General features: G+C 49.0%; 1 protein-coding gene across 9 annotated transcripts; it reads right to left on the bottom strand.

Annotated features, from left to right (window-relative positions):
- Positions 1–559: 559 nt before the first annotated feature.
- On the bottom strand, positions 560–25,392 carry UBN1 (ubinuclein 1). Of its 9 annotated transcripts, XM_084537485.1 has the most exons (19): positions 25,257–25,347; positions 24,673–25,084; positions 23,162–23,248; positions 22,548–22,643; positions 22,120–22,254; positions 21,353–21,456; positions 19,152–19,587; positions 16,442–16,512; positions 15,018–15,147; positions 14,678–14,796; positions 14,061–14,186; positions 12,957–13,100; positions 10,021–10,071; positions 8,820–8,862; positions 7,246–8,475; positions 6,054–6,168; positions 5,916–5,981; positions 5,503–5,592; positions 560–2,995 (listed from the first exon to the last, which is right to left on the bottom strand). In XM_084537485.1, exons 2-19 carry the CDS (start codon positions 24,910–24,912, stop codon positions 2,943–2,945), a joined length of 3,336 nt encoding a protein of 1,111 aa, XP_084393611.1. In that variant the 5' UTR covers positions 24,913–25,084; positions 25,257–25,347; the 3' UTR covers positions 560–2,942. The 9 variants fall into 9 exon arrangements, with proteins under 9 accessions (XP_084393611.1, XP_084393609.1, XP_084393613.1 ...); XM_084537483.1 differs by lacking the exon at positions 25,257–25,347 and adding an exon at positions 25,374–25,392 and having other exon boundaries at positions 5,916–6,168; XM_084537487.1 differs by lacking the exon at positions 5,916–5,981.

Raw genomic sequence — 25,392 nt, forward strand, 5'->3', positions numbered from 1 at the left:
TGCAGATGATTTAAAAAAAAAAAAAAAAAAAAAAAAAAAAGCCAGGATCTTTTCACATTATACCACCAACTCGTCCAGTGAAAGCTCTGGCAGATCTGTGGTCCTTTTTAACCATGCTCACGTCCAGCTCTGCCCAAGTCTCAGCCTGTAGTCCTCATGCAATGCGCTTGCTTGCGGTAAGTCCCCCCAGAGCTCAGTACCTGAGCCCCAGCAAACTCTGCCATCAACAAAACAGCAGCAAGCACATTCACTGCGGACCCATCTTGGCTGTGGGGATTAACACAATTATTTTACCTCTGTGAATGAAAGGACCATGCAGGATCACATCGTTGCTCCAGCAGATGTCAACTTCAAAGCCACCAAATGAGAGGGCCCAGTTCTACCACCACAGTGGCTACAAACGGAGCTGTAGTTTGCTTACAAAAAGATGTTAGCTAAAAAGGTAATTAATTCATTAGGCACTCGAAACAGATGATCAGGAGATGATCACCCAAGCTAAGACACAAATTCTTGAAAACAAAATCATGAAACCAGAGGGAAGGAGATGGAAAAAAGAGCATTTTGGAAACTTTGAAACAATTTATTCAGTTGCTCTGTACAAGATTAACAGTTTTCATACCACCCCCACCATCTTCAGCAAGACAGTCCCAACACACACAAAAAAATATAATAGTAAACCGCAGCTCTTACACCCAAAAGGAACTGCCATACTAAGTAAGTGCCATGGGAGCCTCGTCGCCCCACACTGTCGCGAAGTGCTGCAAGTTGCCCCGTCAAGGCAGAGGTGCCGGACTCCTGGCTCCCCATCAGCTGTCAGGTCTCTGCGTGGTTCTGCCTTGCTGCGACTCTGCTCAATACCATTCACTCATTCATTATAGCATGTAAAGAAAAAATATCCCACAGAATTTCCACCAAATAAACATTTCCCTGAGGCAAGAGGCTTCGCTAAATTCCTAGAACGAGGGCATTCTGCTCTGGCCACGCACATGGGTGCCTCCCAGCAGAAGCATTCAAGTGAAAGCAAAGAGAGGGAGTAGAACCAGTACCTCGGGTCACTCGCTGAGTCCCTACCCTGCCAGGCGTTTGCGTGCTCTTCCAGATACCATGGGAAGCTGAAGGTGCAAGGCACCTCTCAGGATTAGGCCTTCAACGGAAACCGTGCGACATCCGCTGATCGGAGACCATCAGTAACTGCTGTGCTTAGTTTTAGTAACACAAGTTCTGTCTTTGGCTCTTTTGCTACAACCTAGGTATTTTCTGTAAACAAATTTTGATTCTGAGCTGCATTTTTTTTTTTTTTTTTTTAAATACAAGCAACGCGCTGATCTTGGGAAATGACTCATCAGCTCAAATTGAGAACAGTCTGTCATGGATCTTACCAGAAATGGGGAAAATAAAAGCAGGTATTTGCTGGTATACTCAGTGTCAGCATCCTTCCCCAAAGCCCAGGGAGGAAGGCTGCAAGCTTTCGCTTGAAATACCAGTAAAGTTTATGCAGATCAGTGCCACTACTGCATGTCTCAGATGTGGCTATAGGGGCCTGAGAAAAGAGACTGGGGAGAGCAGAAAACCAAAAGCCATAAAGCTCACTTGGAACCACAGCCCGCCTTTAGCTACGCACAGTTTGAAAGGGTGTGCTCAGGGGAGAAATATTTAGGTCTAAGAGTTAAAAAGATTTAAAAAATAGTAATAAAAATGACACACCCCAACTCCAGATGGTCCCCATTCCTGCAGCTGTGACAAGCACATGATTCTAGTGCAGAAATCATCAAGGAGAGCAATGTTGTTCTCTGGGATTCGTTTGAATAGTAGTGACCTTGGTTAATCTAGATCATTCCCTCTGCCCACCAAAGAGATCATAACTGACGACCCTAGGAAAGAATGGCTTTAGGGGAGGGTCTGGAACCCGCTTGCACAAACTCGGATAAGAACTGGTGCTCTTGCTGGATTTGGTACTGTGTTTGCAGTCACCAAGACACCATTGGAGTCCAGACAGTGCAGCTTTTTTTGATGTGCAACCATAAAAAGCTCTATTAAATAGAACAGAATACATCTTAAATACAGAATGATTAAAAAAGGGTTGAGGAGCACACAAAATAGGGCTGAAATGTGTGTTACTAGTCCATTCTTGCTCCACCATAAAAGGCACTGGAATTATGTCTTCCTATACATGTGACATGCTGAGAAGTGTCCCATTCAATCCAATGCATTCGATGGCAATGAAGATAAAACTGAGCAGGAAAAAAGCATCCCTTTGGAGGAAAAAAATCCAAAAACCAAAATATGTAGAAATCTTAATGTCCATGAGTGCATCTAGAAATGTCTCTTTTGAGAGTCCTCATTCTCCTCTAGAGGGGAACATCAGGTGGTTCATCAGATTCACCACACAGGAAACGTTAAGTCTTCCAATTAACTGTAGCACAGCTTTATAGTACAATTGAAAAGTCAAGTCAAATGTCTTCAGAAAGCACTGGCAGCGCTAGAATTATCCAAGTAAATCCAAAGCAGAAGAAAGAAGCACCTTTCATACCCTCCACTGGGAGACCAAGGAGGTAACTGGACTTGGAGGTACTTGGCAGACGCAGACACAGGTGGGTGGAATCCACCAGCACCGGACTTCCTGCAGGAAAGCCGAGCCACCCGAGTTCCCCTGCGTGTTCTAGCTTCGTGCCAGTGCCAGGGAATGCGTGAAGGGCAGCAGCAATAAAACAGTGCTACAAGTGCTTCTCTCATTAGGACATGGCTCAAGGTAGCCCTTGGTGTGGGGCTTTGCTCTGAAAGCCTCTGAGCTAGCTCTGAAAGCCTCTGAGCAAACACACCAGTGAGCTCCTCATTGCAGTTTAGTCTCTCCAGTTGTCACGAGAAAAAGACGCAGCCGGTATCCATGACCTGGTCCTCTGGGTTTGATCCTATGTGTGCTCTAGCTCCCCTCCTCGCAGACGTCACAACTTCCGTTGCTGTGCGTTGGACCCTTTGCTGTGAAGCTGAGAAGCATCTGCAAGAAAATAAAACCAAGTGGGAAGGGGTTTCAGCATCAGCTCCGTGGAGCTGCGTGCAGCCAGGGTGGCAAGATCTCTGCACGGAGAGATCGACTTTCCCTTTGCAGCCCAAAGAATCAAGGGGTGGGAGAATGGTGTGTGGAGATATCTGCAGCCTGGGAGCAGCCCTTCCTCTGCACCTAAGCAAGAGTCACAGGAAGCACCAAGGCCTCCTACAGCCTCCCAGCAAAAGCACCACAGCACAGATTCAGATTGCTGTGCTGACTCTCCCGGCAGTCTATGCCTTTCTCTAAAAGCCACGCTACTGTGTCTAACATCTAGGGAACTACAATTACAGGGTACTTGCCACCTAGCATCTGAAGTTGATTTGAAATTTAACCATTAGTAGACCTTTGCCGTTGTAATGAAGGCCTTAGGTACCCATTGATAGTAACAGGAGTCACAGGAATCTAACCACTGGAGTAAGAGAAAGGAGCAGATGTGAGGGGAAATGAGAAAATGCAGTGAACAGAAAAAAAGTAAGGAAGTTTAAGGTATAAGAAGTTCTCCAGGAGCAATTAAAACTACCGTCAGACTATGGTGAACAAATGGGTGTACTGAGATGTGCAGTCAAGCAGCCGTAGCACCAAGCAGAGCAGCAACAGCTTCTTCTCCAGGACAAGGACAGCTCATTCCATGCAAGATCTCAGTCCCAGCACAGGTATTCCTAAAGCAAGCAGTCGGAACCATTGCCACAGCACCAGCACGCAGGCACCTCCAGCAGCAAACGCAGCAGCGACACCACACAAGCACACGTTGGATGCTCCCTGCTCAAAGGCTTTTTGATGAATGCTGGTACAAGCGGTCACATAAGACATCAACACTTGCTTGCATTTGTAGCTACCTCGCATCACACCCGCGTCCTTGCAGCTTTCAGAGCGATACAGCCCTGTAATATGTCTTAAGACCATGGTGGCCACTTAAACATCTACTTTGATCTTCTGCGAAGCACCACGGTTGGTAATATTGCCCGAAGGGACAGCACTAATCTCAGTCCTCAACATTTATGTGAAAACACCAGGTGAGGAAGCAGGTCCCTGCAGAAGCTGTCTCAATGGTCGGTTTGTCCCCACTTATTCCTAGTCACACTGCGTGCTTGCAGCTCTCTTGGCCCTAAGCCCTGCCTAAGAGCAGCAGTCCATCAAAAAATTCTTTTGTTTTGAGCCCTATAAGCAACAGGGAAGTAACCACTCTAAATTCCCTCAAATAATGAGGCAGGGAACACCTCCCAACTGACACAGAAAACATTTCACAACCCTGTTTCAAACAGAAATCAATCATCTCACTCTCCTGAAACTAAGTTCACAACCAGGAAGAAGTCCCTCACACCAGCGATTGCTGCTGGTGGCTGCTTCTTCTGCTCCACCATGGTGGAGAGATGGAACAAGTCACATCAGACAAGTTTCAGCAAGAGAAGCAAAGGAGATAACTCTTTGAACTTTACCCAATACACAGCAGTCTCCTCTTTCTCCAGCCAGCACACGCTGTCCTCAACAGCCAAGCGCCAGGAGACCGCGTTGCCTCCAGGAGTTTATCCACAATGCCTCAGGGCCGCGGCATTACAGTGGCACATCCTCTCCCTGACCAGACTCACGCTGCCCAATAACACAACCGCAACAGCAGTAGGTACTAAGCCAGTGATGCTGAACGGCACTGAAGAGCCAACAAATACTTGATCAATAAAGCCAAAATAACTGTAGCAACTACCAACAGCATAAGCAACTCCCCAAACAGACAAGCCCAATCTGGTAGCCCTACACTTCAATTATTGGAATGCTGAACTTACTGCCCTTCCTTCTCTCCTTCTACTACAGCACTGCCCTGTTTCACACTCACAGCCCACCAGCACCCAGCAGGCAGGACCCCATTTACGAGCAGAGGTGTTCTTTGGAAATCTCTTTTATGCATTAGCTCTGCGGGCATCAAACTGGGGCAGGAGCAGGCTCAGTTGCAAAATCACATCACCACCAAGTGAAGCAGTCTGCATTCACACTACAAACCTGTGAGGGAGATGTAGGCAATTAGCTCAGTGCACAGATGCAGGACATTCTGGTCTGACACATTTTATATAGGTCACCAGTGACAAAACTCCACAGAGCCAGAATATTCAATTCTGGGCAGTCCTGGCAGACTGTGCATAAAGAGGCAGAGCTTTAATCCTAGCAGAACAATCCTTTACCACGACACAAGCAGCAAAGCCAAGCACCTCCAGGAACCAACACTTACTCTAAGCACTGAGGGCTCCTCGTTTTGGAAGCACACGAGCTTGCACTGGCTGACAACACAGTAAAGGACACGGAGGGCTACGCCTAGCTTTGTACCGTGGGGAGGCCGGAGGTCTCAGCAACGACCACACCGGTCAGACAATGAGGGCAACAACTTTGCTTTCACCCCTGAAGTCCTCCTGCTGAGATGCAGGATGACTCACGGCGCAGAAGACAAACAAGAGCGTCTGACAAGTTACCTGGCAGACTTTGCGGTAAATGAGTGGACAGGGCAGAATGTGGGAGTGGCGCTGCATGGTGGGGGCTGGAGTGCAAGCCAGCTAGAAGACCTAGAGAGAAAAACAAAGAAAGGAGAGGGGAAAAAAAGAACAAATACACATCAAAGACAGAAATGAGCAGAGGAGCTGCAGCCGTTAGAGCCTATAGCTTAGTTTCCAGCTGTTGAGACTTCTGGGCTAGCTACAAGGATGTGAGGATGTGCCCAAGGTTCTCCAAATGCAACTGCTAGAGATATAAATGGATGAACTACAGCACGAAGCAACAGCAAGAGAGGTGAGTTCGTCTGCAATGGGTTAACACAGCACAGCACTGCTTTTCTTGTTACTGGACAGCACAGGCACAAGTAACACACATGCATGAGCAGTACACTCACTGTGGCCAAGGCCATGGTGGAAAGTTCCTGGAGCAGGTCCTGTAACTATTGCATCCTTTGATACTCCTGCTTTCGGGGAGGAGTCTGAAGTGAAGGAGATGACATGAAGAGGGAAGGTATGAATAGGAGAGATAATACCTAAAGGGGTGGAGCTCAGGGCAGCTGGCAGCTTTGGATTGTTGGACTTGTAGGATGGAGACAGTACACTTAAGGAGGAAGAACTCGTTAGCAGCACAGCTCCACTAGTTCCTTTCTGAAAAGCAACAGAAAAGGTCAGTCAGGAGGGGGAAAACCAAGGCATGTCAACATTTATATTTGCAAGAAGCATCTTCACAGCCGGGGCCCGAGAGCTGCCAATTCTCGAGGTCACCTAGAGGCATCCAGGACACTAAAAATCCAGCTGCTGGATGCTATTGTCTTCTGCATGTGACCATATTGGATTTGAGCCTGCTGTTCCCTTACTCTGGAGCTATGCCTCCAACAGGCAGAGTACGTGGCTTTGAGGCCCATTTAAACATATCCATCGAACTGCTCTCCTCCTTCCACGTGCCACAACAGAATGCAGACACGAGCAGCTGACAACAAATTAATGCAACTACATTAGGAGTGTCTGCAGATGAGAAACAAGGCCTGCACATCATTAAATGCAGTGGCTGAACAATACAAGTTTGTATAGGCACCCCGGGAGTCTTTCCAAAGACAACATATCCCACTGAACTGTCAGACCCAAACATCGCTTCACTGCTTGTGGGGGTAACTGGGGAGCAACAGAAAGTAGACGAAAATAGCTGGGCAGGCACTGTGAGTTTATAGCCCAGCACTGTAGGCTGTTTATTCTATACATCAGTAGTAAAAAGTGTCCATAATAATAAAATCACTTGTGATAATTTAAGTAAGGTCAAATTAGCAGACCTAATTAAAAACAAATTGGTAATTATAATTTTAGTTCACGCAATGGCTTTAGCTCTCATGGCAATTTGCTTTACTGCACTTCCTCCTGGCCTAAACAGGAACGTTACTGTCCCCATAACTCACTGTGTCAGGCCAAGAACACTACGCAGCCTGTCCAAAATCTGCTGCCTGGAAGGTACCAGTGCATTCTGATTAGCTGTTACTTTAAGCTGAAAATAAGAGCTTGAATTCTGGATCACAGACCCATGGCAAAGGCCAGGTCTTCCTAACCTAAGCAGCCACGGTCCACAGAATCATTCAAGACTTCCAGGAACTTCTTTTGAAGTCCCCAATTCAGGTCTCAGGTTAGGAGGCAGCCTGACGCAGCGCAGTGCCTTTCCTTCCTGACATTAGGCTAGGTCAGCACGTTCTTGCTTACCGGCACAGAGGTAGAAGATGCGGTGCTGCTGACAACAGCTGGCTTTAGGGAGGAGGTCAGCAATTTGGCCACTCCTTGAGTGCCCCCACTAGAATCTCCATTTGAACCTCCAGGAGGCGCCACCAGAGTCAGCTTCTGCGAAACAGACGTCTTCTTCACTGAGGAGCTCGGGGACGGGCGGCTGGACGCCTGGCTTGAGGAAGGGGCCTGCACAGCGGGCAGCAAGCTCCCCGAGGAGCAGCCCTGGTTTGCAGATGCTCCTGATGAGGAGCTGCTGGAAGAAGCCCCATGCTTCGAGAGGGAACCAGAAACAAAGGGTGATTTGTAAGATTGTCCTGAAGAACTAGAGCCACTTGAGTGCTTTCCTGTATAACTGAGAGACGATGAGGATGAGCCTGGGCTTTTGTGGGAACTGCTGGAGTTTTGGGCACTGCCTGGGGAGGCAGAGGAATGGAAGCTCTGAGCTTTGGTTGATGATTTGACCTGCTGGAGGAGAGAGCGTTGGGGCAATGGGGAGGAGGACTTGGGATTCTGCAGTTTGACGAATGGAGCCGGGGAGGTGAAAGTTTTCTGTGGCTGGGTGCTTGAGTGAAAGACCTTCACCTGAGCGCCCGGCACTGGGGTGGAGGTCTGAGGCCCATGGCTTGGTCGGACCAGGCCGTGATGTTTCTGTTTAGCCTGGTGTATGTCTGAAAGGATTTTGCTGGGTGAGGCTTGGCAAGAGAGTTCTTTGTAATTAGAGTTTTCTGTCTTTTTGTCTTGAGAGGTTTGGCCCAATGCCAGGGCCTGTTCAGCCAGGAAATTTAGAGGAGACTGGAGAGAGCCAGCAGGGGATGATGTAGGGGCAGGGCTGGCTTTTGGAAATGTCCTCTTCTCCTCTGACGACGCAAGAGTTGGGATCTTCTCCGGAGGAGCTTTTGGAGCTCCAGAAAGAGTAAAGTCAGGGCTCCCTCCCGCTCTGCTGTTAAGCGCAGCCAGTTCTTTAGAGACTGCTTCAAGGGAGGTAGTAGGATTATGAATTAAGTCTTCATCCAAGGAGTCATCCATGAAGGCAGCAGGAGTACCAGTGCTGCTGGCTGCTTGGGTTGCCCCAAGGGACAGGAGTTCTCTGGTCTGGGCGCTGATGCCCAGACCTCCTGCCTGGCACTCTGATGACAAAGATAAGGTGTTGCTTGAGTGCATTGAAGGAACAGAAATAGAGATCTTTTTATCTGGTTTACAGGAGGGTTCCTGGAACAATACGACAACAGAAAGCAGAGTCAAAACAGAGGCAGGGTTTACGGCTGAAAAGGGAAGGAAAGGTTCCTGATTTTGGGATGGAAGGTGCAGTACCTTTGGGACGAAAGGCACAGTAACTGTGCCTGCTGGTCCCCCACCTCCCTCCCGACTGGTACTCCTGCTGCCATCAACTCTAGCTGCTGTTCCAGTTTTTCCTCACGCCCAGCGCAGACTAGTGCTGTTTAAGAATACAACTTCCTTACACCTGATGCATAGATACACGGCTTAAAACAGGATCTGAGAGGGCAGTCACTCGACTACTGGGAACCATGAGGACCAGAAAACGCAGAACTCACCTTCACCTTCACCTTGGTAGGCGCGATAACTTTTTTCTTCGTCCTGTTTTGAGGGAGAGAAAAGAAACAGGGGCTCACTGAATGCCTGCAGGGAAGCATCCTATTAGGGAGCACACTTGGGCCCTGTTAATGACGATCCACTGAGCCTTTTGCAAAGAACAGAGGCAGCATCTCGGGTTGCTAGGATTCAAAACCATATGACATTTGTTGCTGCTCTAGGAAGCCCCAACTCCCACACAGGGGAATGAATTAGGGAGCGGAGCAGAGTCTCTGAAATGGTAAAGGAGCAGTGAAAGCACTCAACAGACACATCCTGCACCAGCGGCAGGGCCAGGAGCTACTACTGGAGCCCACCACTATACCAGTACCCAGAGAGAAACTGATACACAGGCTATTTTGGAAAAAAGCTACACATTTCTTTTTGGTTCCCAGAAGAAGTCAAGGATGCAAAAGCATCTGCCAAATTCATGGAAAATAGATCATTTGGTCTGGTCAGATGCAGTCTCTGGTACAAGACATCCCTGAACAGCTGGAATGACAGGGCTGAGGGAAGGATGACTACACTATTTCATAGTCTTTCTCATACTTCCCCTCATTCATCCAGTGCCAAGAACAGGACCGTCTGTCAAACAGACATCAACCTAACTCCGTACCATCGTCTGTTATAGACTGCCAGCAAGATCCATGAGACCCTTTGGCATTAAAGCACCTGCCCAGCTGGATTCCGATGGCTCTCTTGATTTGCCACCCATAAGCCTGTTTCTCCCACCTTTACTAGCTTGAGCTCATCATATCCCTCCTTCAACCAGGCAACAAGAAAGAGGGAATCCAGAATCCAGGGACGACTGACTGAACAGGTAGCAATAATCACAGTGCTGGCAGCACGCTCCTTTTTACCTTGATCTGCCTCCCAAGGCCTAGCACAGAGGCCCGACTCCAGTCTGGTGAACAAGGCCAGGAGGCAACCTGGCTTCAAAGCTCTTATCCTTGAGCCTACTCTAAGGCTCAAGCACCTCAGGAAGGCTGTTGTTGGGAGATGTCACACACAAACAACTACTCTCCCTAGACCTCCCCAGATGAAGCAGCGCCAAACTATTTGATGGGAGCCAAGTGAGTTCAGGTGCTCCTGCATGATCCACCCAGGCCCCAGGGAGTGGAGTTCACCAGTTATCACTCTACAGGAATGCTGCGCGATACTCACAGGACTGATGTGAGGTGTCCGTGTACACGCCTGCTCTCCTTAAACAGTGTCCTAAGAAGGGAAGAGAGCAATGAGAAGTGATATCCAGCAAGACCCAGTAGAGCAGCTGGGATCACTGGAGACAGAGCTGCACAGTACAGCAGGGGACTTAGTGAAATTAAAACCATAGAGAGTAAACAAATATTCATCTGCTTTCCAGGAAAATCCTTTTGAATACCCCCGCTCAATTCCCTCTGGGGGGAGCTATGCTTGTAGGCGCTGGAAGGCCGTTAAGGCGGGCATTGGAGAATAACTAAGGAAAAAGCTCTGCCAGCCTAAAAAGCTGACAGCCAGCTGGAGAGGCAGTACAAGCGTTCAAGCTGGGTGTTACTGCTGCCAGAGATTATCCAAGAGCTGGCAGATCATCCAAGAGCTCTTCACCAACTTCAAGGGAGAAAGGTTTCCTTTCCCTGCCTCACGTACAGCGATATGGATGAGAAGCCTTCACACTGCTGTTGCCTTGGCATCCCCAGCAAACAGTGGAGGTGACTTCTTAAATTAGCACAGCCATTTCCGTAGCAATTGTCTAGCCACGACCAATAAATAGAATCCAAAAGCCTTTACTACTGAAGCTAAGTAAACCAGAATCTTACACAAGCACTATTTCTCCTAAAACAGCTGCCACTCAGCTGCTTTCTTAGATGTCAGGGTGAGAAGCTTATGAATACCCCATCAGTACCAACACGTGGAACATGCTTTCCTGGCAGACTATTAACATACTGAATATACAGACTTTTGTCATCCTTTTTATCTTAAAGCACACGTATTTTAACCTTATATTCTATTTGTCACCTTTTAGTGCTAACCAGCAAAACAGAACCATGGCAGGGCCACTCTGAACTCGTACACAAAGTTGCTACTCTGTCCATCTTCAGGCTCCTCTTGAAGATGAACTTCTGTGCTCACAGTGACAGCAAACCAAGCTGATTAATCCAGAAAAGCGTTTATAATTCTCTTAATGTTGCCAAACCCTCCCCTCCATTTCTGCCTGGATAGCAGACTAGCTTCTGTCTTTAAACCACAAAGTCCCAGGAGCAGAAACCATTGTCCTTTAGCCACTGGAAAGCAACCAGGAAAACCACTTCTCTTCAGTCATTCTGTGGTCAGCTTCACTGGAGGGCTCTCTACACCGAGTCTTGGGGGAACACAAATACGCTTAAGAACAGTTTTACCTACAGCTCCAGGGAAAAGATTTTTATTTTACTTTTTTTTTTTTTTTAATTCAAAAAAAGAGATTTTTAAGCTTGCCAAGCCTGGACCCCAAGCTGGCAATATCTTCATTACCTAAGGAGTCTGCACCCAGCTCCTAATGCCATCGTTCAGCTCCCGCGCTGAGCGACACACCACAAACATGCACAATGCTGTACTTCATGTGCACATGCAACTGCAGTAAATGGCTATGGATTCTTCCAAATGGAGCTGTAATTTGCTTCTCACACTTACTGCTCTTAAGAGCTGGTACCCATGAAACCCAAAAAGCAAATTCAGCAGAGAAAGAAGACCCATCCAGCTGTTTAAGATAAGAGATTCCAGCAGTTGGACTGTGCTTGTTTTAAAGCCAGTGAGCAAAACGAAGCAGGCCAGAAGCTGATGACAGTCCCAGCAGAACGACTCTGCAATTTGCATGGCTCTCTGCAATCGCTGGCTCAATGGCATGGATGATGGAGGGCATGAAAGAGCAGGAAACAGCAGCGAAGACACGGGATGGGGTAAAGAAAACCACACCCAATTCCTACTTACTCTGTTGACTCTGATGGTCTCCTGAAAGTCCCAAAGTCGCTAAAGCTTTCTGCTTTGCTTTCTTTTGGGAAGGTCTAGGGGAGAATTCCCCAAGGGTCTGAAAAGATCTCGTCATACCGATTCAAGAAACCACTGGCCAGTCCACCTCACCTCAGTGCCCGTTCTAACTTGAGACTTGTCACACCCAGGGACATCCACCAGAGGTCAATGCTGGGGCCAAGACCACTCAACAGCGTCGCTAACAGCCTGGACAACAGCAGACTGTACTCACAGTAAGCCTGAGGGCGACACGAAAACAGGGTGGGAGGCATTGGAGGGCACGGTTGCCATTCACAGGGACCTCGACAGGCTGGAGAAAGGGGCCAACACCACCTTGTGAAGCTCGACAAAGACAAACGCAGAGTCCTGCAGCTGGGATGGAATAACCCCAAGCAGCCACGCAGGCTTGGGGACAACTGGCAATGCAGCAGCCTTGCAGAAAAGGACCTGGGATCCTTGCAGACAAGCAGAACAAGCCACTGCTGCACGGGTGTACTGCTGAAAGCTACCTAAATACTGGGAGCAAGAGCACAGCCAACAGTTCAAGTGCTTATTCTCCTCTGTTTAGCACTTGTGAGGTTACACCTGGATACAGTGTCCAGTTTCGGGGTCCCCACAATACAAGAAAGATGTTGACAAACTGGAGACAGTCCAGAGCCACTGAGATGGCTGAGGAACACGTGACATACAAGGAGAGGTTGAGGGAACTGGGTTTGCTCAGCCTGGATAACGCAAAGACCAAGGAGGGATCTAATGGAATCTACTACCTAAAGAGCTTTGGGGACAGGGAGCCACAAAGAAGACGGAGGCACCTTTCTCAGAGGCACTCAGTAAAAGCAAAGAGGGAACAGTCGGTTCAGCACAGCAAGGGGAATTCCGATTAGAAACAAGGAGAAGAGATTCATGAAGAGTGAAGTATCAGAACAGTGGCCCAGAGATGCTGTTGTAATCTCCATCCATGGAGACTTTCAAAACTCAATAGGACGCAGCCCTGAGCAATCTGACCTAACTTTGAAGCTTTGAAACTTTTGACCTTCTTTGAACAGGGGTAGGACTAACCACCTTCAGAGGTCCCTTATGATAAGGAATCCCTGGAGTACAACATGATTCTTGCTCACCTGGCCTGCATCCAGCCTTTTGGCCAAAGGGGCTTCACCTCTCCATCTAGGAAGGTCTTCACATAATCCTCCAGAGACTGAGCCTTATTCTTGTCAAGCTCATAACCATCCAACTTAATCTTCACCAAGTGGCAAAGCAGCTCCCTGAAGAACAGGAAGATTTCAAATACAGTTACTTGGATTAACTTTCCCCAGATGGAGGTCATTCTGCTTATCCAGGGCTAGATGAATATGCTAAGATGTGCCTGGCTTTGCACAAGTATTCTGGATCAGACCGTAGCCAGCTGAGCACAGGATTCGAGTCCGGGCATTCCAAACACCTTGCTAATAAAGCTAACCCTGAACTGCCTCTGGAAGAAAGAGGCAGGGAATGGCACATTTCTCTGTAGGTGTGCACACAGACAGATGTACCAGAGGAAAAAAGCCTTATACTACACCTTCCCACTTTAGTATCTTCAAACAGCAGAGGTGGTAAACGAGTGACAGCATTACAGGTGTCATTTAACAGCTGCAGATCCAAACCCCTCTGCAGAAGTTTCTGCTGAGAGCAATGAGAAGGCAGAAAGTGAAGCCCTCTTTGTTCTAAATGAATCTTTTATGGAGCAGCACCCCAATTTGTTACGGAATAAGATGAAAATGACTACAGGATTGATTCTTATTTTATCCTTTGTCACTCTCCCCTTCATCCAGCACTCTGTTCTTTGTCAGACCCTTGGGTGGCAGGGGCAGCAATCCCCGTAAGCTTTAACTGTTTACACAGCCAGAAATCTAATATTGTTTAAGAGTCTAGTCAGTAGGATTTCAGCAATTCAACCAAGTTACTTCTTTTCCCAAAAGATCTGTCCCTCTTTTTGGCCCCCGCACAGAGGCTTAGTGCTTCTCTCGGAGCTGGCCTGTACCTGAAAATGGGTTAGTTTTGGGATGTGTTTAAAGTTGAGATTTAGTAACCGCAATAGTGGTTTCCACAAACCTCCAAGGTGACTATTACTAGAAGCCGTTAGTGCTGCTCCTCTGAAACCAAGATACAAATATTAAAATGCATTATTCTGCGCAGCTGGAAGTGAAGCAAGTCACAGGTTGCCTTAATATCTAAGTTATGCAAACCTGATTTCATTATTCCATTGAAATTTCTTTCGTGGTCCCATAACGCGTTTTCCTCCCTTTTCTTCATCGTCGTCATCATCAGAGCAAACTCGATCTCGCTCTTTGTCCTTTTCCTCTTCCAGCATTCTAAAACAGAGATGAGAACAGTGTGGAAGTCATTGTCCTGGCTAATTCAAAACCAGGATAAATCTCTGAACAAGACTGTTCAGAGGTCTTGCTAGCCAATGATAACAAACTCCCAGAAAAGGGCCTAAAAATCTGGCTTATGGTGCAAGCCGAGCTTCATGCTCCATGTTGAGAAACTTCCCAGTACTATGTAGTAGAGACCACAGGTCTGATCCAGCCTGACTGTGCTCAGGCTGCCATCTTTCTATAAACAGGCCCAGGCAGAAATGAAACACTTCAGCCAAGTTCTGATCCCATCAATGCTGCTGTAGGTGGCATCAGTATAGATAGTGCAGAGAAGACAAAAAGCTTAATTAGGCCAATTAATGCCCATCAGCAATTCTTGAATAGAGAACGAAAACAGGTGGTAAACTTCATGAGAGCAGCCTACAGGTCCCAGGGAACCTGCCGAGGAAAGCTACAGATGCTTAACAAGCAAACAGTGAGCTTACTTGGCAAATTTGGCCTGAGTATGGGCTTGGCATTCCTCTTGGTACTTAGTCATCTGCTCTGGCATGACTCGACCAATGGCTTCTTTTAGCTTCTGCAGGGGCTCCTTCAGTCGGCCACCCTAGAGCACATCACAAAGCAGACTGAGGTTCTGCGCTGTGTTTCAGCCACGACACTCAAGCCAGCAGGACAAGACCTTGCCAGTTTGGAACCCACACCACCAGCCGTGGAGCCTGAAGCATGCTCACATGGAGGACAACAGCACATTACACAGAACAATTCTGCTCTGGAGATCAGGGTAACATGCACGTGAGACAAGGCTGTGCTGCCAGATTCACTCACCTGCTCGTAGAGATAAAGCTTACGGGCACGCTTGACTAGAGTGTCCTTACTGCAAGGTAAGAATGCAGCCAGGTGGGCGTACACCCCGGAGCGGATCTGGCTGTTCAGCTCCCGGGTCTGCAGCTCTATGCTGAAGAACAAGACAAACACAACGTTAACCAGGGACCTGGCACGGGTCCTCTAAGCAACTAAAATGCAATTGTGGTGCAAGGTGGGAAGCTGAAGGCAGGGAGAGAGGGAGAAAGTACAAGCCAAATTACACGACAGTTCATTACATTTTAGAATCAATGGGCTCAAGCCCTTTATCCCAAGCTATGCCTTTCATTGTAGCTTCAGAGTATCTTAAAAAGCAACAAAATACGTCAGCAATCTCATTTATTCTGCATTTCATCTTGGCAGCTGAGGAGTGGGAGCATCAGACAATGAAAGCACACACTGCTTCTGTCAGACACTACTGTGGTCTACCTCTGGATAATATAGAATCAAACTTTATCCCTCGGGCTTGAACTTACTTCCCAGTGAACAGGCTAGACAGGTCAGTACATGTCAAACCCATCTATGCAGTTATACATAACAAACTAGCTTTTTAAGCCACCTCTAAGCATCAGTTTCCAGTGTAAAAACTCCTAACTGATTCTACTGCCAAGTTACACAAATTCTTTTAAATCACTTCTGAAAACAGCTGAAATTATCAGGCTTAAACCAGATTAGGAGTGTTTGTGCAGTCAGCACTGGAATGCTAAAAGGTGATAATCACCACTTGAAAGGAGAAGCAAACAGACTCAGAAAATTCCTTCCAGCAATTCCCTCCAAATGTCTTGATAAACCTTAACGAAAATTAAAGCCTCTGTTTAAGCATTACACTGAGATGATCACAAAGCTGTATGCATTCCTCCATCTTCTGCAGGCACTTGAAGAAGAATGAAGCCATTGTCAACAGCTGTGTGAAGCTGCCCTGGCATGCTACAGTTCTACCAAGATAGGAGCAGTAATAGAGTTCCTCCAGTTTGCACAGAATGCCAGTGGAACACAGCAGCCTTATTCCAGTTTAAAAATATTCCATACAGCACAAACAGCAAAGAATATGCCTGACATCTCTGACAGGAGGAGGTTTACTGTTCTTGTATCATGCTGCAATCATAAGTCAAGTGAAAAAAAGTGCACAAATATCAAGCATTATCTTGAGAATGAGAGCTACAGAGATATATCCCGCCATCTTCTTCTACCTTAAGTACACACATTTCGACAAAGCCATTCCTCGGAGACATTCATGTTATCTTAGGCATGCTCTGTGTGGAAGGCCTGTAGGAGGACACCCCCGCACCTCCTGTTAAACCTGCTCCTGACTTTACCGGAAAGTGATGCTCTCCAGACACTCTCCTTTCCCCACACCAGCCCCACTCCTCTGCCCTGGCAGCACTTACTCCAGTATGATGTTGTTGATATCCTGAGTGAAGAATCGCTGTTTGCCTTCTCCTTCTGCAGCTCTGGCAGCCTGGAAAATAGCAAACACCACCAAGTCATCATCGTTTCGCATACAGATACAGACAGGCACAAACAATCAAATGGTTTTTTAAACTACTTCAAAACCACTACAGAACAGGCCAGCTTTATTTCACTGAACTCTGCACCAGCTCCCTGCTGGAGGTGGACTAACAGCTGCCCCAGGGGACAGAGTGCTGGGAGGTTGTGTCCTTTCCACTTAGGCCTCTTCAGTTCAAGCCCAGCTCCACCACCTGAGCTGGTGCAGCCAGGCCTGCCCACGCACCCTCCCCTTCTGGATTCTCCTGTCTGGATGTGCTGGCGTTGGATACAGGGGGGCTGGCACAACGCAGTGAGCATTCCTCCACTGAACAGGGCGAAGGAGACTGCTTGGTGGCAGCCAGCTTCCTTGGCATAATTCCCATGGGAAGAAGGGATGGATTTAGGACAGGGTTTTTAACTTCTCCCTGGAGCTGTTAGATTAAGTAATACGAGCACAGGGCTTGTCCCTGGAACAAGAAAGATCATCCTGGTCACATTTAACGAGGGGCGGGGACACTCATCACCAGGCTTTCTAGATCAGTGTGGACACCAAGCCAAGAAACCAACGGAAAGACTAGTAGCCAAAGGGGAAATGTTAGTTCCTATCAACACCATGGAAACTAAAAAAAATCCTGTTCGGGAAGCTTCCTGAGCTATGACTGCAGCACACACAGCATTGCCCAAAAAATCACACCCATGAAAAATATGTCCAGCGGGAAAATAATTCCAGGAGATGAATGAGATGGCAGAAAGTTGTCACGGAGCTTTCAGCCTGTTGACTGCAGGAGAACTGATGTAAACAAAACTGGGGTTCGCCACAACAAAACGCATCAAGTTACTGATCCCTTGCATGGGAAAGGGAACCAGGAGAGACAGGCGTGATTTTGAAATCCCCTGATTTAACGCTTCCATAGTCAGGCTGGTAAGCAATGAAATTATGCCCAGAAGGCACGTACATTCCTGCAGCAATCTCTGTCAGGTCACAGGAAGCTGGCGATATCAAAGGAGAAGGCGCAATGCTAAAAAGGCAACCCTCAACCTGAAAGTTCCTTTAGGAAGGGGAGGGTTAAAATCAAACCAGTTGAAGCAGAAGAGGAAACGCCTGGAGGCTCTGGTTAACCCCTGAGGTGCTCCCACCTGACAGGATGGAAGCAGCAGGCTCTCAGGCAGAGCTGTGGCACCTCTCCACTCCCACCCCCAACAGAGTTCACGTCCCAAAGTCCTGACTGACCCACAGGCTTCAGTTTGTCACTTCTTGCCTTTTGTGCTCGCCCTCTTAACAGGGTCCAGCAACGAGACACAGCAGCAGGAAGCTCTGGGGACAGCCTGCTATCACCCCATCCTGCAGCAACGTAATCATTAACTTGGTATCACAGAAGCCTCTGCAATAATCTCCCTTGAGTCAAATGGAGTTCAGAAGCAGCTGTTTCAGTGTCTCCCGTTAACAGCACAACTAGCAAGTAGCAACATCCACAAAGAGCCCATTCTTTGCATCAGCAGTGCCAATACTTACTTCAATTCCTACTTCTCTTCTGCCCGCTCGTCACCACTCTACACGCTTAAAATTTCTCAGCAGACCAGTTATCTTTAACAGAAGCTAATCTTCAGTAACAGGAGTTATTAAGCAAGAGATGCTTCAGTAACAGGCACTCTAAATCGATCTGCACCAGATGGCAGAACACTGCAGAGCTCTACGAGTACTGTTTAGGGCTTAAAATCAATATTTATAAGGAAGCCTAACAGCAGGAACCAAACAGGTTGGCATTTGTTGACAGGCTGATGGTGACAGCCAGAGAACCCCCCAGTCAGGAAGTGTACTTCTCTGGCATGCCAGCAGAGGGATCCCCGACCAGCTCCTAACACTCCCCGCTCCTCCAGAACTGCTTTCCGAGGCAGGTTACGGCATTTTTGGAGAAGATGGGTGGTCCCACAGAAGTCCAGCTGCAAGAGGAGCTACAGGCAAAGATGCTCACCCTTCTTAATGCATTCCACTCCCTCAGCAGTGCTGCAACGCTGGGAAGTTAAAGAAGGGGAAAGAACCCAGACTGTCAGCAAGGAGACCAGCCCACGAGCTGCCAGCAGTACCGGTGCCTCACCGAAGGCATCCATTTGCATTATAGGGAAAAAGAGTTTTAGCAAATCCTCCAGCCCCCTCTGCAGGGCTGTCCTTACACTGCACAGCAGGTAACGCTTTCCAGCTGCACCCATTTTACACAGGGAACTCTGCACGCCCCTTCAGAAATGCTGCCCTGCTCATCACAGCACATAACGGTGGGATTTATCCCTCAGCCCCATTGGTTCACGTTTTAAGTCCATTCACGTTAACCTTTGGAACTATTGCATCAACCCATACTTAACCAAGGGAGGTAAAGAAACCACAGTGACAGCTGGAATCCTGAGCGCGGTGAACTCAGACTACACCAAGGCTGAGGACCAGCGCTTTGCCTCTGTCTGACACACCGGCGTTCAGGAAAGCGCCTTGGCCATAAAAGCAAACCGAGTGACAGAAAGCTGGGCTCCTGCCTGGCCCCACCGGGGCGTGCTCTGAGCCTGGGTGCAGAACCCAGCAGAGCTGCCCCCTGCCAGCAGCCAGGTGGCCACGTGCTGTACCTGAGCCAGCTCCTTGATGCGTTTCTCCAAAGGGGCTGGCAGTCCTTCCGGGAGGGAGGGCGGCTGCTTGAAATCCTGCTCTAAGCCTGTCCCAGCAGGATCGCTCCCGTCCTCCACGTCGTGAAAGGGACTTCCCTCGGGGGACTCGCTGAAGAGCCGCTCCAGGTCGAGGTCAGTCAAGGAGTCCATGGCCGTGGCTGCCTGCAGGAGGTCGCTGTCACTGGCGTGGCCGAAGAGCGACAGCAAGGGGTCAGGCATTGCCTCTGCCTCTCTTGGGGTTGGAGGCTCTGCTGGTGGAGTCACCGCCTTCTGTTCCTCGTCTTTTTTCTTCTGAGCTTCCTTCTCTTTCTGAAACTTCTTCAGCATCTCCTTGACGCTGAGAGCTCCGGAGTATTTCTTCTTCTTCTTCTCCTTACTTGCATTTAATGCTGTAAAGCTGCAAACAAAGAAGGGAAGAGGAGAAGAAATTAAGAGAGAAATAAATAAGATCAAGAGAAACAGACAAGGATACTTTCATCCCAGTTCAGCCACATGCACCAATGCTTTGGGAAGTCTTAGCCCTTCACCGATTACACCAGGAAAAATAAACTATTTCCTCTTCAGGCCATACCTAAGAGTTAAGGATAAGACTGGAGGCCTGAAGCCTCACTGGGTATCACGTGCCCAACAGGACAAAGCATTTTCATGCATTCCGTCACATCTCTCTTCTTCAGTAACTTATCCACCAGGTGTTCACTTAGCCAGTTTCATCAGACTTAATTTTCAGTTCCTCATCTGTAACCTGTTAAGCTTTCCGAATGCACTAGTCTCAACTCCTGTATCAGATTTAGTCACTATCATCTATGAAACAATAATTAGGGAACAAAGATTTATGCTGTTTAATGTAACTGCCCTCAAGCACATTATGCTGTAGGGGAGGAAACAGTAGTCGGAAACTAGCTGGGGACTCGGGATGTGTGTACCGCTGCTGTTCTGCACACTTCCCTGCCTCTCAATTTGACAGTAGTTTCAAGCTCTGTGTTCCATGTTTAAGGCACACAGCTGCTTCAGGGCTGCAAACCACTCTCTCCATCCATTACCCCCACTCTACAGATCCCAAAGTAAAACTCTTCTCAACTGTGCAACCTGAATTTGAAGGGAAACAAAGATTCATGCAACGGGCTCACGACATGCAGCAGCGCTGATACCAGGGACAGGAATGCCTCAGCACAAGACTCACTGATGAACGAGCCCCCTCTCACTGCAGAGCTGATGGAGCTCAGAACTTCCCCAGCTGGTCATGTTCTTATTTAGCCATGTGCACTGTTCTAGAAAGGATGAATTGGAAACGCACAAACAACTAGTGCAGAGGAACCAAAGCAGGAGTGTGACAGCAGCTTGAAGCTTGTCTGTGCTTGAAATAGGGCAGCAAATTCCCTTCCCTTGTTCCTAATTAGGGAATCGTACACTGACTGCTGTGTCAGACATGGTTTGGTGCTGCCAGAAAGCAAATCCGTGCAGGAAGAAGGGAATCCAAAAGAACAGTTACGGGAAGAAGGAAAAAAAATAGGAGGAAAATGTAGCAGAAGACACAAAGGCAGCAGACATAAATTGAAACAAAGAGGCCAGGCAGACCTGAACAAGTACAGACCAGCAGAACAGTCACACTCCTCGAGATGAGAAACACCACTCAGGTTTATAGCCCCCAAGGAGAGAAACTACAGAAAATCTAATCCCTCATCCAAGAAATACTCTGGGCAGGAGTACAAACTATTGGCCAGCAATAGCTGCAGCAGACAACTTTCCTTCCTGCTCTTGCCATCCACGGCCTTCTGACCTCTCTCCATGCCGGCCTGACACTCACACAGCTCTGAGCTCACACACTTCCTTCCTGCCTTTCCTTTCTCAACTTGGTCCCCATATTCATTACCCCCAGCGCTCTCCCACATCTGTTCCCACCAGCAGTGCCCAACCTGAGCTCCAAGAAAGCAGAGCCCTTCAGCTCCGTGCCCCTTTGCTCTGACAGTCCCGTTGTGGAGCCGTGCTCCTTCCAGCCAGGAGCTGCCTTCTCCTGACGCGTGAAGCACCAGCAGCTCACCCATCGGCTGAACAGCTCACAGCCAAGCCACCCCCAAACAACACGTGCTGCTGCAGTGCAACAAACACCACCTGTAACCCCAAAGCAAAATGTCAGGCAGCAAGTGTTCCCTGTTCCTCCTTACCCGGCTTTTGGGAACTTGGACTTTTTTGATTTCTTTTCCTTGTCATAAGAATCGTCTTTCTTCTTCTTCTTCATTTTTTCACCTCCATCTTTCAATTTCCGTTTCTGGAAAGGATTAAAACCGAGTCAGAATCAGAGTGTCTCCTGCTCATGGGATTGGAGCAGCAGCCCCAGTCTTTGGGCCCTTTGCCAGTAGGGTGAGAACAGCTCCTTCCTCACCACACACAGTAACCCAAACCAAATACACAAATCAACACAGTTCTGGCACATTCCATCTTCAACATTTCACAGTGCACCCAGCTCTTATGCTAGAGATCCTGTCAAGAAAGGTGAAGGGATCTCAAGCGCTCCCCGTCTCCCCTTCCAGCCCTGTGAAAGCCTTGCTGTTTCTAAACGACACCGCCACAGCACAGAAGCACTGGTTTTCCAGGGAAGCCCCCAGCACCCCTCAGATGAGAAATCCAAAGTGTCTCATCATTCCCCCAGCGACAAGCCCCTCTGGGGTGCCGAGAGGCCGCCATCATTTCTGCTCTGGGAACCAGGAAACTCCACCAGTAGCCTCATGCACGCCAGACAAGCTTCATTTTACCATCAAATATGTGGACAGAAGGTGATTATGAAATGCTCATCTATGAGGCTGCAGCTCCCTGCCTATTCTGTCCACACCAATTCACAGGTCTCTCTCTGCTTTGAAAGAGAACGCTCTTCATGCAGCAAACCCACTGAGCTCTACCAGAGGGAATACTCCTAGAAAGCTGGCCTGCTGACCTTGGGAGATTTCTTCTTTTTCTCTTTAACATAGTCGTCTTCAGAGTCAGATGCTTGCCGAAACTGCAGCGTTCCTGAGTTGATGTAGAACCCGCCGTATTTTGTAGTCAGAGAAGCCGGAACAAGCTCATCGTACTGGAAGTAAGAGAGAACAATCTATTGGCACTGTAAACTTGTGTTCACAGAATCTCTTTTGTTCTGTACTTGAGCTGCTTGGAGGATGGAGTGGGACTTGTGCCCCCCGAGGAGCAGGTCAGGCTGCAGACACCCAAGCTAACTAGCGTTCTCCTGTCATGCAGTTGCCCCAGGAGTCCTCGTTACCCAGCCCTGGCACACTCCCTGCTCGCACTGAGCTCATGTTCTCCCAGGTGCCCGCCCAGCCCCCCAGGCCGCTGTTTCACCACCCCCACACCTGCCCGAGTACTCACTGCTTCCGAATTATCAATGAAGGAGTCGGATTCGTCGTATCCATACCCCATATCAATCAAGTCCTGAATACGGTCCTTTCTACGTCTCTTGCCACCCTAAACAATAAGAGATGGATGGTATGCTCATCTGCTGTTCTAATCACCGCGGGGACAGCCCTGCTACAGCAGACTGACATTCTCTCCAGTTTAGAAAAGAGAACGAGCTCTGTTACTAAACCAGCGCTGACCCACTTCACGCTCTAATCTAAGGATACAATTAAGTTTTAGGCCGTATCACAAATATCAAAAACAGTGCATCCAAACGAAACAAAATGCTGGCCCAACACAGAAGCCAGCTTTGTGCCAGCAGACTTTGTTACTTTGGGTCTGCTCCCCTGGAAGCTCTCTGCCAGCACAGAGGCTGACAGTTCTTCATACCTGCTGCAGAGCCAGGCAAACTCTGCGCTACGAGCAGCGAGCACGCACACAGCATGCTCCAGCCACACTAACAGACTGCACAAAGACAGGAACGTAAGAGCTAGCGACTGCTGATTTCTGTTAAAGCAATTTTGGCCAAGAACTGAACAGCGTTACCCACCCGAAGGGATAGCATAATATAAAGAAGAGGAACGTACATATTTTTCTTCAAACTTCCTAGCAAGAGCCTCTGCTTTATGCCTCTCCTTTTCATCATCATTGAAGGGATCAGCAGGGTCCTTCCTCTGCAGAAAGAGAGACAAAACCATCAGAATCCAGCCTGTCACCCTGCCACCCAAACCCATTAGACGTGCATTAAAAGCATCACGACTAGAACACGCAGGCAAAAGCTCAGAGCAATCAGCCTTCAGTACAGTACCCTCAGAAGGTTCTCCTCAGAATAAGGCACCTAGAAACAAGCACACCAAACTCTACCAGACAAGAAAAGAAAAAGCAAGTTTCTCGGAGAAAACGATAACCCACGAAAGCGTAACTAAGGGTCTCTTCTCTCAACTTGGGCTTTCACAGAAAGAAAGGAGAGGATGACAAGACAGTACCCTGCCACTCATCTCCAGATTCTGTGTAAATCCCTCTGTTTGTTTTTCTTTATTTAATTACTGCCGTTCACCAACCAACAAACAGACCTGGGGGCATCTCCCTTCCCTCTCCCACCCGCTCTCAAGCTCACACAAATGAGCTTTAGCAGGCAGAAATGAGAGGAGCTTGTCCTTACCCCGTTCTTTACGGGATGAGATTTCTGCAGTTCCTGGCTGTGCCTATGACACCCACAAGCATTCAGGACCTCACTGCAGTCTCCGTATTTTGGGTGCCCTCTCAATTAGTCCTGTACCTGTCTCTGCTTCTCCTGTCTCTCAGGAAAACAGCACAAACCCTCAACTGACTGCCAGCCAGAACTGAATAGCAGCAGCGAAAACGAGCAGAGCCCAATCAACTCTCCTGAGCATCACCACGCTGCTGCCAGAAGTGGCAGTGACAGTGCTGGAAGACTGAGGAAACCACAACTCCCCCACGTCAGTGGAAAAAGCAAGGTTTTCTTCATAACTACACAACGCAGAAAAACGTCCATAACACAGAACTGCTGGGTGCTGTTGGATGTTTGCATTCCACTGCACCTGAGAAATGACCCCCAGGGGGCAAGCAGAGCTGTCAGGCAGCACCTGAGAGCACCATGGCCATCAAACGGGAATGGATGCCGAGCGCCGCAGGGAAAGCATTCATGTGCAGTAAAGCCAAGTCCCCAGAAAGGAGACAGCCCCGTGCTGCGGAAATATCCCTCTTTTTGATGCTTTTTGTAAGATACCCTTAGCTTCCAGTAACCAGGTACCAAAACCACTTTAGATCAACCAAGCAACCTCAAACCCAACCAGCACAACACGCCACACTCTGCTGCCAGCACATCAGCTTTCTGATGTGCAGAGCCAGTGCAGAGAGAGGAACACGACAGCTGTCTGACAACAGGATCCCATAGCTGGATCCCAGCTCCATGTCCTGCATGGTGTCTGACCGCTGAGCTGTCATTTCAGCTCTCAGCACCCCACAGGTAACACACCACCACCTCTGACAGCAGCATTGAGAGAAGAACACCGCGAAAGTCCACAAAGCCTTCAGATACAACCTCAGCTTCGCCACAGGCCGTGTAGACACTCACCTTTTCTCCTGCAGAGCCACCCTTGCCTTTCGCTCGGAAATTCTTGACGAGATCCGGGTAGAAGAACTCCGGACAGCGCTTGTGGTCCGGCTCGAAGAGAGTCAGCGTGATCCGCACAGACGTCGGCTGCTGCTCCGCATCCTGGGGCTGCTCCGAGTCGTCCTTCCTGGGCTTCTTCAGGAAGCTGCCGCTCAGCGGGCCGTGCAGCGTGGTGAAGGGCACCCTGTGGGGCTCCGTCATGGCTCCGGCCGCCCCTCAGCACCTCTCAGGGCGTCGTTCCCATGGCAGCGGCCCGGCCGTGCCCCAGCTGCACACACACATCGGGAGTCCACCAGCGGGGCAGGAAGGGGCAGCACGAACCGGGAGAAACTGGGAGAGCCAAAGGCTGGGACCGCCACAACACCGCAGGGCTCTGAGGGGGCAAAGCGGGGTCAGGGCCAGGGGAAGGGAAGGGCAGCGCAGCCCCTCACAGCCTCCTCGCAGCCCCCCCCACCCCCAGCTCCACCTCAGCGCCGCCCGCCCCGCTCCCCGCGGCCCAGCTCCGCGCCGCGTCCCGGGCCCGGCCCCGTTCCCAGCCCCGTTACCCGACCGCAGCCGCAGCACCAGGACCCCAGCGCCGAGCAGGGCCGAGCCCGGGCCCAGGCAGCGCCTCAGGGCTGCGCCTCACGGAGCCGCCCCGGAGCCCCCCGCTCCCCGCTCACCGTCGCTACCGCCGCCGGC

This window comes from Aythya ferina, assembly GCF_964211825.1.
Source record: "Aythya ferina genome assembly, chromosome: 15".
NCBI lineage: Eukaryota > Metazoa > Chordata > Aves > Anseriformes > Anatidae > Aythya > Aythya ferina.